Here is a 13,413-nt window from a genome sequence, read left to right as displayed (position 1 = left end):
CAGAAAACTCACTCCAGACTCCAAGAACTCTGAATTTGAGAGGAACTCATTGTGATTATGGTGGAAAGACTGAGACAGACAGTATGGTCACAGGGAGTGGTGCAAATAGACCTGAGACTTTCTACCTCTGCTGCTGGCTGGCTGCAAGCTGTCTCTGTCTAGGAGCTCCACAGCAGCTGAAACACTGTCTATAGAAATTTCATAGACCATTTCACCCTCTCCAAGTCAGTAATTATCTTTTATGCTTCAATGAAAGTAGTTGCTGTTGGCTGTATTATTGGTAAACCAACCCTAAGCCTTCAAAAAGGCTGCCTGAAAATCAAATTTATTCAGGAAAAAAAATCTGGAGGAGAGCAACAGAACTGTAAGTCATCAGCACAGGAATGGTCACATAGCTTCTGGTAGCCCCAAATGAGCATCATGAAGAGAAGGGGATGAAAAACAAAGTTCACTGAAGGTGAGGATGCTGACGGGAAGGTGAGGAGGACCCTCTTGAAAAACACACTCAAAGGTAATGAAAGAATATTTTCTAAGGAGGTCAAAGTCCAGATGGCATATTAAACAACTTCTTGAGAAGAACTGATAGAGAGCAGTTTGGAAACAGTTAAGTTTAATGATCTTTGGCCTGAAGCAAAGTGTTAAAATAGAAGAAGGGAAGGCAATCAGAGAGCAAAAAGTCTCATGGAGCTTCTCTTGAAAACATCTAAGAAAGTCCAGTTCAGGGAAACAAAGAGAGCAAAATCTGACCAAAGCTCTCTGGAGTCAAGAGGCAGTTTGTCTTCTTGGAGGTCAAGTCAAACTTGAGGAACCAATTTGATTCATGCAGGGAACCAAAGCATGAAAGGGTCTGTATGCGTGGAGGGAAAAATCAGCGTGGCATTTCTGCTGCATGGGAGCAGCCACTGGCAAGGGAGAAGCAGGGATTGTGTGCTGACCTTAATATTTTAAGGTCAGGAGAGACAGGAGATTAGCATGATTCAGTGCAAGGGAAGGAGTATGTCCTTTTGGAGACAGACCCCTCTCTTGTGTATAGATCTGTCTCCACCCCTGGCCACTCTTAGGTCGTTAAAGCTCAGGACTTTTTCTCAAACTGCTATTCACTGCTACCAAAGCTTTCCTTGCTCTTTCCTCACCGCTGTGCTTTCACATCTACTCAGATTATCCAGTAGCCTTCTGTGAGAGGTTTTGTCAGCAGGCACATATTCATGGCCTCCTCAGCCCTAAGTTTTGTTTTGCTGGACAATAATATACATTGTGCATGGTACCAAATACATGATGATGTGGTGGAGCTCACTGTTTATGGAGAACAGAGTCCACGACCCACCCTCTCGAGCTCATTAAAGCTAAAACCAAGGACAATCTCGAACCAAAGTCTTCAGTCTGTGCCAGAGCCCCAAAGAGGTTCAGATCCAGCTTCATACTTCACAGCTCTGGCACCAGAGCCAAGACAACACTCCTTTTCCCCTGAAACTCCCTGATCCAACATTTCCACCATGGTACCACCTCTCGTGTCCCTGGCTGGACACAAGCTCTGAGACTGGAGCTGAATGCAACCTTCTGATGAGACCAGTCACCCCAACTACCCCTCTGTACAGCTCCTTGTGAGCCATTGGGAGGGGTCTGAAGAGAACATGTGTGGCTGAAGCACTTGCTGCAGTCAGATGATTGTCAAGCTGAGCCTTGGAAGTGATTTCTGGAAGTCGAAAGAATAAATTTCATGGAGATCTGCCTTCCTCAACAAACGGCTGTGGCAATGCACTATCGAAAAAACAGCCCTGAAACTCATTGAGGGAGGGAAACTGGCAAAAAGGCACTTTAAAACAGGTCTTTAACAGCAGTGTAAAACTTTTAAGGGTTGAACACCATGCACTTGTAAAAGCAGAAGGTCTAGGTCTGCTGTGCAGGTGTCAGGAGTAATTATTTCCAGTTACTTATTGAGAAACACTTTAGACATTTTGACTGCAAAGTGTAAAGGGCTTTGCCAGAAAACTCTGACATTGAAGAGGTGAAGGGAGTGGCAGGAAAACGAAACAGCAGAAATAGCAGAAAACACACAATACAGCCACATTCTAGGCAACCAGCTGTCATTCTGGCTATTTTGTAGCCTACGAGGACTGGTGACCTTAAGGGTCTGCCTTGAATCCACTGAAGCCAAGGAGAACCTTGCCTCCAGCAGGTAGTAGCCAAGTTATAAAAACATGTTAAAATTTGATAGGCATCCTCACATTTGCAGCTGGATTCAGAAGTGGCCAGTGCTGGCTGCCTGGTCAGCCCTGGAGTAGCTCAAATCTGGAGTCTCAGCTCTCAAAACACTGACACTCCTGGTTTATCTATTCGTTATTACATGCTGCAAAAGCCAACTTCACTGTTTCCAGAATCCTAGAAGACAGACCTGGAAGGTCCCAGAGAAATCAAATACGAGTTTAAAGCTCTCTGCAGAGCCTGCACTGATGGTGAACCTGCAGTTCTACTGTCTCTGTCCCACTGCCTCACTGCCTTCACTGTTAGAAGTTTCTCATAACCTGGAAGTACCTTTTTAGTGTATAATCTCACCACCTTATCCATATGAACATGGAACAGCAGCTCCTTTCCTTACAGCAGCAGCTATTGGTACACTCAGACCCTCTTATTATGACCTTCTTATTAAGCATCCTCAATGTTGAGCCACATCACACACACCTCTTTGTCAAGTCAATAGAGAAAGAGGAAAACCAACAATCCTGAGACCCCATGAGTGGGATAACTTACTTACCCAGGTGACTAAGGGCCTCTTTATCCCATGGCCAAGTGGCAGCACCAGCCAACTCTTCCCTCACGGAGCTGGCGAAGTAAACGTTGAGGAAGTGGGTGCTGTTGAGCTGCAGTGCCTCCTTCAGCTCCTTCACGCTCATGTACGCCCTGCAAGGACAAGGGAGAGGAGACAGTCAGCACAGACTCCAACAGAGCAAAGAGGAAAAGCAGGAGCCACCCACAGATATCCTACAAAGGGTGCAGCAGGCCTGGAGACCCCATCCTCAACTCTCCAAAACAAGTAGTGTTTGGTAAAGTGCGGCAAAATTCAGCATTTCAACAGGATATTCCATGGCACTACTAATTCTGCTCTGTAGGAAGCGAGTTCTGCCAGTGAGGGTTTTGGGTGGGAGGCAGTCATGCAATTGTGAATAAGTTTGCTAATTGCAGCCATCAGGAAATTCATTCTTCCCTCTGTGTGGCTGTTCCTGCGCAGATGAAAAGTCTGTATCACATTCACCAGTACACCAACAGTCCCAGAGTTAGTCTTCAGGGAGTTCATGTCCTCAGCTATGAAAAACAATGAGACTCTAACCTAATAACAACAATAATAATTCCAATAATAATAGCAGTGGAATTACAGGGCCTTGGGCTGTGCTGCAAATGCCAGGTACTCTTTTAAATGGACTTCAATGATCCTTGTGTGTCCCTTCCATCTCAGGACATTCTATGATTTTATATTCTATAAATCAAGTACTACGTTTTCATCACTGCCACTGACCTCACAGGCTCAGACAGGATTAGGACAGGTAGCAGACATTGTCCCTCTATTTCTACAACTTGTTTCTGTCTTCAAAACCTGAAGACCCTGCCCCAAGGTTTGTGAAGCCATCAATTTAAGAGATTCTAGACAGGGGGAAAAAAAACAACTCATGGAAAGGCTTCAAATACATCACTGTGGAATGATGATGGAAATGCACCATTGTGGAAATATGTCATAAGAATGACTAAACCTGCAGCATAAGGCCAACAGCAACATTAAGGTGGTGGAAAGCATTTCACTTATTCCCATGCTTCCAGGAGCAATTGGCATCTTTGAGCTGCATGGAGAGATTATGAAGGGAGTGTGGTCAGTACTTCACACTGGACTCGCCATGAAGGCACAGCAGCTCTATTTGAACAAGCAGCTTCTGTAGAAGTGGTGTCCATTAGGGCAAGGAAGGAAGGAGGGACAAAAAGCCAAGCATGGGCTAAGGGGGAAAAGGTGTGTTCTCATCTGAGATGTGAGTTGAGAAAGAAAACCAATGAAATGTGCAAATACGCTGTTTGAAATGGCAAGATCCCGAGTCAAGTTATTACACCAACAGGCCTGTTTAGAGAGAGAGAGAGGTTGCTACAGTAAATTGAAGAGAAGGAGGAAAAGTTGAAAAAACAGAGGATTCCAGAAATAAACTAGAGCAGGATGGCATGTGGAACAGAGCTGGATAAACCCAAGGGCCTCTTCCCTGGACCTGAAATAGCAGAGACTTTCAGAAGCCATTGCTGACTTGGGAGATGTCAGATAATCGGGATCTGCTGACTGCCTCTCCCCTACCAGTCAGCCCCAAAAGACCATCCCGAGCTGGAGGCATCTCACCCACCTTCCCATCAGCTCTGAAACTTCAGTTACTTCAGAAAAATCTTGGCTGGACTATGTGGCGAGATGAGATGACCAGCTTGTCTTCAACAGGCCCCGAGATCTCCCACCACAAGCATTCCCAGAACACTTTCCCCAGCCACATCAGCTTGCGGAGAGAAAACTCTCCCAACCGGAAAGGACAAATTAGGAGAACATGATCTCTTGCCTGTGATGTCTCGCCTGAGCATCCCAGACACGAGCCACGCTGACGCCATCCCTCCAACCCAACCAAGACGGGAGCAGGCCGGGAGGAATAGATAGGGAGAGGAATAAACAAACCTGAAGGACATATTTGTGGCATGACTCGGAAGAAAGAGAAGCAAAAATTTCGTAGAAATAGAGCACAAGGAGCAGGGAGGGGGAGAGAAAGTCTCCTTCACTCATCAGAGCTGCTCGGGGGACACAGACTTAAAAATAACATCAATTCCTGACCTATGATATCTCGGAAAAATAGCCCCAAACCCTTCCAGGCTGTCCAAATTCCAGGAGCCGACGTCAGCCCTATTCAGAGGGATATTCCTGCTGCCCCTCTTCTGGAGACATGATGTTTTTCTGGCTGTCGCCTGCCGGTCCCTTGACATTAGCAGCATTTTTTTGTCAAGCCTTAATTATAAATAACTGTAGTTTCCTCCATTGAGAGACTTGGATGGTTGAGAGATGTGTCAGGGTTAGAGGGAGCAGTTCCAGCCCTGAGATGCTCAGATGAGTTGGAAGAGGAGAGAAGAGGAAAGGACCCCAGTTTCACCCACTATGGCACGGAAAGCACAGATATCCCGCCGACATCCCCAAAGACACGAGCGAGACCAAAACAACTCTAGAATGGGCAACTCCAATTCCCCTCAATTCACATTTCCCACTGGCATCCTTAGGTTAGACAAGGAGCACCCAACTGGCATCTGAGCCTTTTGCTTATTGCCAAAGGTTAAGCTCTCCTCTTGTCCAGCGCTTCTGTGACTTTCCCTGGGGAGAAGGCAGAGCAGCCTTTGGTCTCCACAAACAGCCTAAGTGACAGCCCTCTCCTCTGCTCCCCATATAGCTTTCCAATTCCTACAAGACCAGAGTATTCCAAATTAGATGGCATTTACAGCAGGGTGGGCACTGCAAGACAACATGGAAACACAAGGAAGGAGAGAAGGACACCAGCTGAGGAGTAAAACCCAAACAAACCCCAAAGAATAGGGCAGAGGATAGAAGAGAGATGGAATAGGGACATCAGTTTTGCCAGATGAATGACACTAGTCAATGACCTGACTCTAAGGCAGGTTTCAGCACCACACTGCATCCTGCTTTACTTGTGTGGGACAGCTGTCAGCGTGGGGCTCTTCTTGCTGTCAAAAAAAGGAAAGGAAGACGAAGTCTAGCAGTTTCAGTGACTGTGTCACCATAGAATAGTGGAATCAGACTTAATTGGCAGGTGGAGAGGATCTCAAAACAGGTCTAATTAGATCTGGTTGTTCAAGGTCAGGTCCAGCTACAAGGACAGAGGTTTCCCAACCTCCCTGGGCAACTTATTCTAGTATTTAACCATCCACAAGTTAAAAAAAATTCCTAATCCAAATTTCTCACATTCCCAGTTGTGCCCATTGCTTCTTGTCTTCTGTCTTCTTGGAGTCCTGCTCTATCTTCTCCATGTCACTCCATCATATCAAAGGGGAAAGTCATCAAACGACTCCAGCTTTGCATGGTAAACTTATACTGCACTAGACCTTACCTTATTAAAGTCTAAAGACCCAAAACTTCCTTTCTGAGCAGTAAAAACATCACTCTCATCCACGATGCCAGACCTCCCTGGAGAACCCTCACATCCTTTTCTCATGCTTTTCCTTGGACAATTTTATCCTAACCTTTAAGGGGGATAGCAGCATCTTCCCAATCATGACTGTAAATCAGGCTCTGGGCTGGTTTGGCCAAAGGAGAAGGCTCGACATACCCTGGGGAGGCAGAGCTGTTGCTGCTTTTCCAGCAGGAATTTCTGGCAGCAACAACAGGACCACTGCTGGTGCAGAGGTGGGCGAGAAGAGAGGATCTGCTGATCTGTGGGGCAGCAGAATTTACAATCAAGCTGTAACACGAGCCTGATGTGGTTTAAGGTGGGAGATGAGGAGCAAGAGTGGCATTTTTTGGTGACAGCCGTATCATACCAGGAAGCTGCAGGGCCACAAAGGAGCCATGACCACCAAGAAGCAAAAGATGGCACCTCCAATTGAAAAGCAAGGCCAGCATATGCAGTACCACAAATTAAACTGAATTCTCTGGGTACTGCAAAGGATGCAGTGTGTAATGCCACAGGAATTCCACTGCGACTCAAAAATAGGAGTCTTTTCCCTGTAGACATTTCAGAGGGGATGTGGGAGTGGGGCTGGGTGGAAGCCGTCCAAGTGCCCTCCATGGACAACTGGAAAATACTTGAGAGCCAGCCAGCTCCAGCTAACCATACAGCCTAATGAAGTCACAGGGGATTCCTGGCTCTGCTTTCATGTCCTTCAACCACCGCAAGGAAATTCCTCTTCCTACTCCCCGCAAGCAGAGAGGCTCCCTTTTCCCCAAAACCTCTGCTTGACAAATGAGGAATCCCTCAAGACTTCCCAGAAATGAGCACCAGTTAGCCAATAACACTTTCAGCATGCAGATGACACATTTCTCCGAGGCTGCAAAGGGTTAATGCAACACACAGCAACCTCATCTCTGAGGCAGCAGACACAAGCCCAAGAGCCACAGCTCAATTCATGAAGACAGGTGGCTGGTTCAAGTGGCATGAACATTTTTGGAGAGCAGACACTAAATTCTCCATATCCCCCATGAAGGGAGATGCTCCTCCAGATGGGGAGCCGAAGTGATTATCTTCCAATTCATGCCACCAAAGGGCTCCTCTCCATGGTGGCTCTTTAGCAGGGAAGTCTAAAGAGATAATCTTCGAGTCCTGGGCTCTCCGCTTGCATGAGTGAATCTTCCTTGCTAGAATTTGTTAACCCTCATCCCTGTTCCCATCCCGTCTCAGCCTTGCCTCCCTTCTCCCCTGGCACAGGCAGACAGAGCCCACCACCACAATGTAAACACGGCACCACCCTGGCACAGCACACAAGCCCAGGTGGGTTACTTGGGCTGCCTCCACGCTGGGCTGATGGTGGTCCTTTGTAACTGAAGCTGCCTCACGCCAAGTTTACCTGCCCTGGAATTTCTGGTGTTAATTCAGCCTGGGGAATGCTGTATTTTTAAGTCCTGCACTTACTAAGACTCCTTGCATCCCCATGACCACGGTCTAGGAGCTCTGACTCCAGTCCAGCACTATGCTGGTACGCCACAAACATCGTTGCCAGCATCATGACAACTTGACAAGGCAGCAACATCCAAATGACTCTCATCTGGACAGGCTTTGGTAACACAGCCAGATACAAAACACATGCAAGATGTGAAGGGAAGGCTGAGAAACAGCCAGACATTCCCCTGGGATCACAGGAAGCACAACACTGCTGGAATAATACCCTCTGTAGTGCTCAGGAGTCTTTCATCAGCCTCATTGTGTGTTGGACTCTGGCCAAAGAGCATTTGAGTCCACAGGGGATGAGGACATCACAGCTCTTGGGCATGCCTGGAAAAACCCACCTCTGAGGCACAGGCAGCATGAGGAGAACAGCAGCCTAGGAAGCAGCCCTCACTGGCAGCACCGTTTAAACTTTGCATGAGTGACTGAGTATCAAGGTGTCAAAGAGGGCAACAGGGCAAAACAGGGTCCCTCGGGATCAGGAAGTTTCCTTATACATGAGCAACTCCAGTTGGATTCAGAGTTAACCCTCAATCTCCATGTGTGAGCAGGACATGGCCTGGGGACCAAAGCAGTAGCAGGTGCTGCAGGGTCAGAGAACTGCCCTGGCAAAGCTGTAGATGGGATCAAAAAGCCACATTGTTGTTCAAGCCTGTGACCCTTCCATACAGATTTACTGGGGAAAGGGAGCAAGAAGGCTGTGGATCACACAGCAGGCAAGCTCCCAGTTACAGCAGAGGGTAGTACGCAACTTCTTGAGGTCAGATTTGGGAAAGAAAGACAATAACACTAGTGTCAGACCAGAAAGCCTGCAGGGCATTTTGCCCTGAGATAGGCTGAAGAATAAGTGCTGCTAACAATGGCATGGCCCAGATATTCCTGGAAGTGTTGGCTAAAAAGTTATTCACTAAATCATCAGTGAATCAGCCAAAGGCAGTGCTATTTTAGACCTGGTTTTGGTAAGCGTTGTAGAAATTATGGAGGGGCAGATGAGAGAAAGAAAACTTGGCCTGAACTAATAATGAGTTGATTCAGATCAACTTAAATTGAGGGATGAACACAGGTCTTGAATGAAGAATTGAGAACCAGGACTAATCAGCAGATACTGCTGCATCTGAAACGACAGAGAGGATGGGGTGAAACTGGAATTCCCTGAAATCAAGCTGACTCCAGTGAAAACAAAGAAAAAAAGACCTTTTCAGAAATAAAAAGGGCAAAAGAAGGAAGAATCAAATCTGCTGAGCAGGGAAGGTGAAGCTGAAGCTCAGTATAATTAAGATGCATCCCTGGACAGTTACAGCATGGTCTTCACCTTTATCCAAGATTAAACACATGGTAGAGGAGCAGAGCTCAAGATAAAGGAAAGCAAATAGAAAGGTGGCAGCAGCTGGATGCAGGCTGAAGTGCCATGTGGACTGGGTGGGAGGGAAGATGAACCTCTGGGGAGGTGGCAAGTCCCAACTCTGAAGGTGTGGGACGTAGGGATACAGAACAGGGGGCAAACAGCAAGAGGGAAGAGTGCAGAAATAGAAATCCTCGTAGATAAACAAAATTCAGTGGATGTAATACATTGGCAGGGGAAATGCCACCTCAGATCCAGAAAGGCTGACCTCAGGACATGACTGGAGAACAGCTGATATGGTACATGCAGTGATGTCTAAAGGGGTGAACAAAGATCTCAAGAAGACAGGCTGATCTGGTTGTTCTCTCTCTGACAGACTTTAAATCCATATGAAAATTTCTGCAGACTTTCAGATATAAAGGTCTCCATGTTATTACTTTCACCTTCCTGCCTCGTCTTTCAAAAAAAAAAAAAATGGAAATGCTTAAACAAAGGGACTGATGCAGATGTGATCACCTGAAAGTCAGTGAAGGACATGCAATGCCCTCTCTGAACAAGCTCTGAATAACTCTGCCAAGGATGCCAAATTTTTAACCAGCCACCTGCACTGAGAGATCCCAAATTCTGCCAGTGGGAAAGCAGGCAAAGGTGTGCTGCACTTGCTGGCCTTTCTCCTGGGAATCATAGAATCAGAGTACCAGGTTGAAATGGACCTAAAGGATCATCTGGTCCAACCTTTTTTGGCAAAATCAGCCTAGACAAGAGAGCCCAGCAGCCTGTCCAGCTGAATCTTAGAAGTGTTCACTGTCAGGGAATCCACCACTTCCCTGGGGAGATTATTCCAATGGCTGATTGTTATTGCAAAAAATTTTAGCCTTTCTTCTAGTTTTTTATATCTGTGGTCAGTTTCAATTCAAGCTGAGCTTTTCCTTTTCTAAATGCACCTCTGCACACCTTGGCAATGCCCTTGCAGTTCTCAACAGGTATTTGTCCACTTTTCCATCTCTGATATGCTTCTCTTTTGGCTTTGAGCAGACTCAGAAGCTCACATTAAGCTAAGGGTATCTCTTTCTCTGCTTGATTCCCTTACCTTTAAATGGGAAGAACTGGCTTTGGCCTTCCAGGAGAGTGTTCTTGAAAAATTCCCAGCACTCGCTAGCTCCTTTATCCTCCATGGTAGCAAATCCCTCACAACTGAGGTCTGAGCAGGCTGAAATTCACTCTTCTAAAATCCGAAATATTTGTCTCAGAACCAACCACCAGCATCTCAGCAAGATCCCAAATCGAGGTTACCACTGGCCAAGATATAAAGCAGGTTTGCTTGGCTTGTGAGTAGCAAGTCCTGCAGTACCTCATTCCTGGCTGGCACATCCAACACTCGTACGAGGAAGCACTCCTCTACACATTCCAGGAACTTCACGCATGACCCGTGAGCTGCTACATCATTCTTCCAACAAATGTCTGGGTAGTTGAAGTGACCCTCAAGAACCAGGCTCTGTTGACACAGAGCTTAAATGACTCAAATATTGCTTTGCTGGCCTTATCATGTTGGTTTGGAGGTCAATAGCAGACCCCTACTGTAAGATCCCCCTTGCAGTTGACCCCCCTGGTCATGACCCAGAGGCATTTGACAGGACTTCCACAATCACCACAGCTGGCCTCTTTACATTCAAGGTTCTCCTAAACATAGAGCAAAGCCACAGCTGGGCATCAAGGACTTGCCTTTGCTTCTGGATCTACGACAGGGCACCTGACTTTAGGAAAGCCACATTAATTCCTCCCCATCAGCCTGCTCAGAGACTGTTTGCTTTTCTGCCACATGCTGCTTTCCTCTCTAGATCTTGTTGCAGCTCTGTTGACAGCTTACGTGCAGGGCAAGGGGGCAGGGACCAGTGTTAAGGCTGGTTGCATATTTTAAGGTTGGCTCCATGTGGCACACTGGTACCCATGCTTTTGGGGTTGAACTGAGGACGGTCCCCCACTTGTATTGAATCCATGAGAATAAGCCTCAAGAGAGGTTTACCCCCAGCTGTGCCCTCACAGCACGGTGGGCACCCTCAGGACACCCACACCAGTGGGGTGTACATGTGCATCAGATGATTGGATCATGGAAAAACACTGGTTTTGGGATGTTTGCACCCTGAGGACACGGCTGGCTCACTGTCTCACTCAGCTACTGGCTGCCATGCATGTGGTGGGCACCACAGTCTGTCTGAGGGCCTCCTGGGATGGCTCTGCTGGGAATCCCAGCACATCTCCATGTGCCTGGGTAGGCTTCCCGGCTACAACTGAGGTACCACCAGCCCTAGGACACCTTAGGAGGAGGTAAGGTTTTTGAGAAACACTCATTTGGACCCAGGCACCAGCAGAAACACTTGACCACCTGCATTTCAGTTTCAAAAAAAAAATAAATTCTGATGTCTGTGGGTATTCAGCAGACCTACAGTCTCTCCTGAGCTCCTGGAGGAGCCAGTCCTGCACTGCAGGAAGCACCAAGGCCAACCACCAACGACCCCAAATGGTCAAGTGGTTCTGATGCCTAACACAGAACCCATTACACTACTATCCCAAGATAAAGTCCTTCAACACTTGTTCTAGGGACAGTTGTCTACCCTCTCCCTAAGGAACAAGAACCCACTTGTTCCTCTCCACCCACCTCAAGTTAAATTCCCTTAAGGAGGAGGGGACTAATTCACCACAGTGCCTCCTCCACTCCCATCGCAAATACCATCCAACATCACCACGTTGCTGGAGGAGAAGGGGCATCTTTTCACAGTGGCCTTATGGAGGAGGCACCTAGACCTGGCCCGCAGCAGAAAGGGCTTGGAGAGGCGAGGGCAGCAGGAAGAGGAGTGCTGGTTTGGGATCAGACACACACAGCAGAGAAATGCAGGGCTGTGGGAGGGAGCAGAGGGCTGCGGTGAGGCTGATTGAAGGAGGCATGAAGGGAGACAAACAAGGGGAGCGTGGCCTCTAGCTCGGCAGGGACCACCTGACCCCTCCTGCGCGGGGGCACGGCAGCTCTGGGCTGACGCCGGCAGCCTGCCTGTGTCCAGAGAGCTGCTGCTGTCTGGCAGGGATGGGAACGGCAAAGCCCTAATCAGGGAGGACAGCTGGACTGCAGAGCTCCCTGGGTGCTGCTCTGCCAAGCCAAGATGTGGGAGCCGGGGCTGGGACCCCTTTCTTCTGCACTGCTCTTCTCCCATCCTTGGTGCATGTCCTGAAAATTGGAGTCTGCTCTCAGAGGGGACAACAGCCACACTGATGGCTCCCAGCCCTTTGGGGCACCTCCTGGGGTGGACCTGCCAGAGCTGTAACCTTCCATGTCCAGTGCTCAGCAGGGGCACACAGCCTCTCTCTGCTTCAGTTTTAGGATTGGGACATGCATGGAAAGATGTGTGACCAGCAGGACAAGGAATTGGATTTTTCCCCTCTACTCCAGTCTCATGAGACCCCACCTGCAGTGCTGCATCCAGCTCTGGGGCTGCCAGAATAAGAAAAACCTGGACCTGTTGGAGCAAGTCTAGAGGAGGCCACAGAGATGATGAGAGGGCTGGAACACCTCTGCTATGGAGACCTACGCAACAAAGGAAACCCTGTGCCACCAAGAATCGACCCACAAATTCAACATTTCTTACAGCCTTTCACCCCTAAAGCATCATTTGGTTCTGCCAAACAACCAAAGCCTGTACACACTTGAAATTTAATACAAAATAAGCCAAATGTTTCCCAAAAGGCTCCTGCAGGAGCCTGGCTTTGAGCTTGTGATAGCAGTGGTGATTCTACCCATGAGCCTTCCTTTTCACCCCCCTCAGGGAGGACAAATCCATGCAAGTCCCATAAACTTCCTGCCTTATGTGACAATCCTCATGCTGCTTAAGCATAATGGGCAATCAACTTTCCCGTGGGATAAATCTGTCCTGGCAAACTGTCTTTTAGTGCTCTACATCTTGGGGGAGTTGATAGCATTTGGGGTTTACTTTAATGGGAGTCGGTAGCCATGATCAATTGTAAAAGCTCTATTTCCACGGAAATGGGAATTTAATAGATTTTTGAAAATGGTGGTTATTGACCCAATGGGCCTTAATGGCTTAAAAACCATCCGATTGGAGCGCGTATGAGTAAATGCGTATGATTTTCAAATGAATACTGGAACAGGTAGTAAAAACCCATTTAAACTGCTGGGACCTGGTCAATAAGGAGTTTTCCATTTGCTTGTTCGGCTTTTCTATTTCTATCCGAGTGAATCACGGCCGCTCTCTTCCTCGGAGAGGCTCCACCGTTTCCCCGCAGCTGAGATCATCCCGACACACGCGCGGCCCATCTGAGCCCCATCAGGGCGCAGGGATGTCTTTCATTAGACATCGGGGCGGTGATGCAGAGCCAGATGCTCCCAGCGTG

At 47.8% G+C, this 13,413-nt stretch overlaps 1 protein-coding gene across 2 annotated transcripts in view; it reads right to left on the bottom strand.

The window, feature by feature from the left end:
* Positions 1-13,413, bottom strand: part of PAPPA2 (pappalysin 2) — a 90,227-nt gene that overhangs the window by 59,945 nt on the left and 16,869 nt on the right. For both annotated transcript variants that reach the window (XM_064664143.1, XM_064664142.1), the window contains exon 3: positions 2,753-2,898. In XM_064664143.1, the coding sequence (XP_064520213.1) occupies positions 2,753-2,898 (146 nt within the window). The remainder of the gene's footprint in view (positions 1-2,752; positions 2,899-13,413) is intronic.

This window comes from Pseudopipra pipra, chromosome 9 (assembly GCF_036250125.1).
Source record: "Pseudopipra pipra isolate bDixPip1 chromosome 9, bDixPip1.hap1, whole genome shotgun sequence".
NCBI lineage: Eukaryota > Metazoa > Chordata > Aves > Passeriformes > Pipridae > Pseudopipra > Pseudopipra pipra.
The sequence above is the reverse complement of the archived record's forward strand: the minus strand, read 5'-3'. Positions and strand labels throughout refer to the sequence as shown.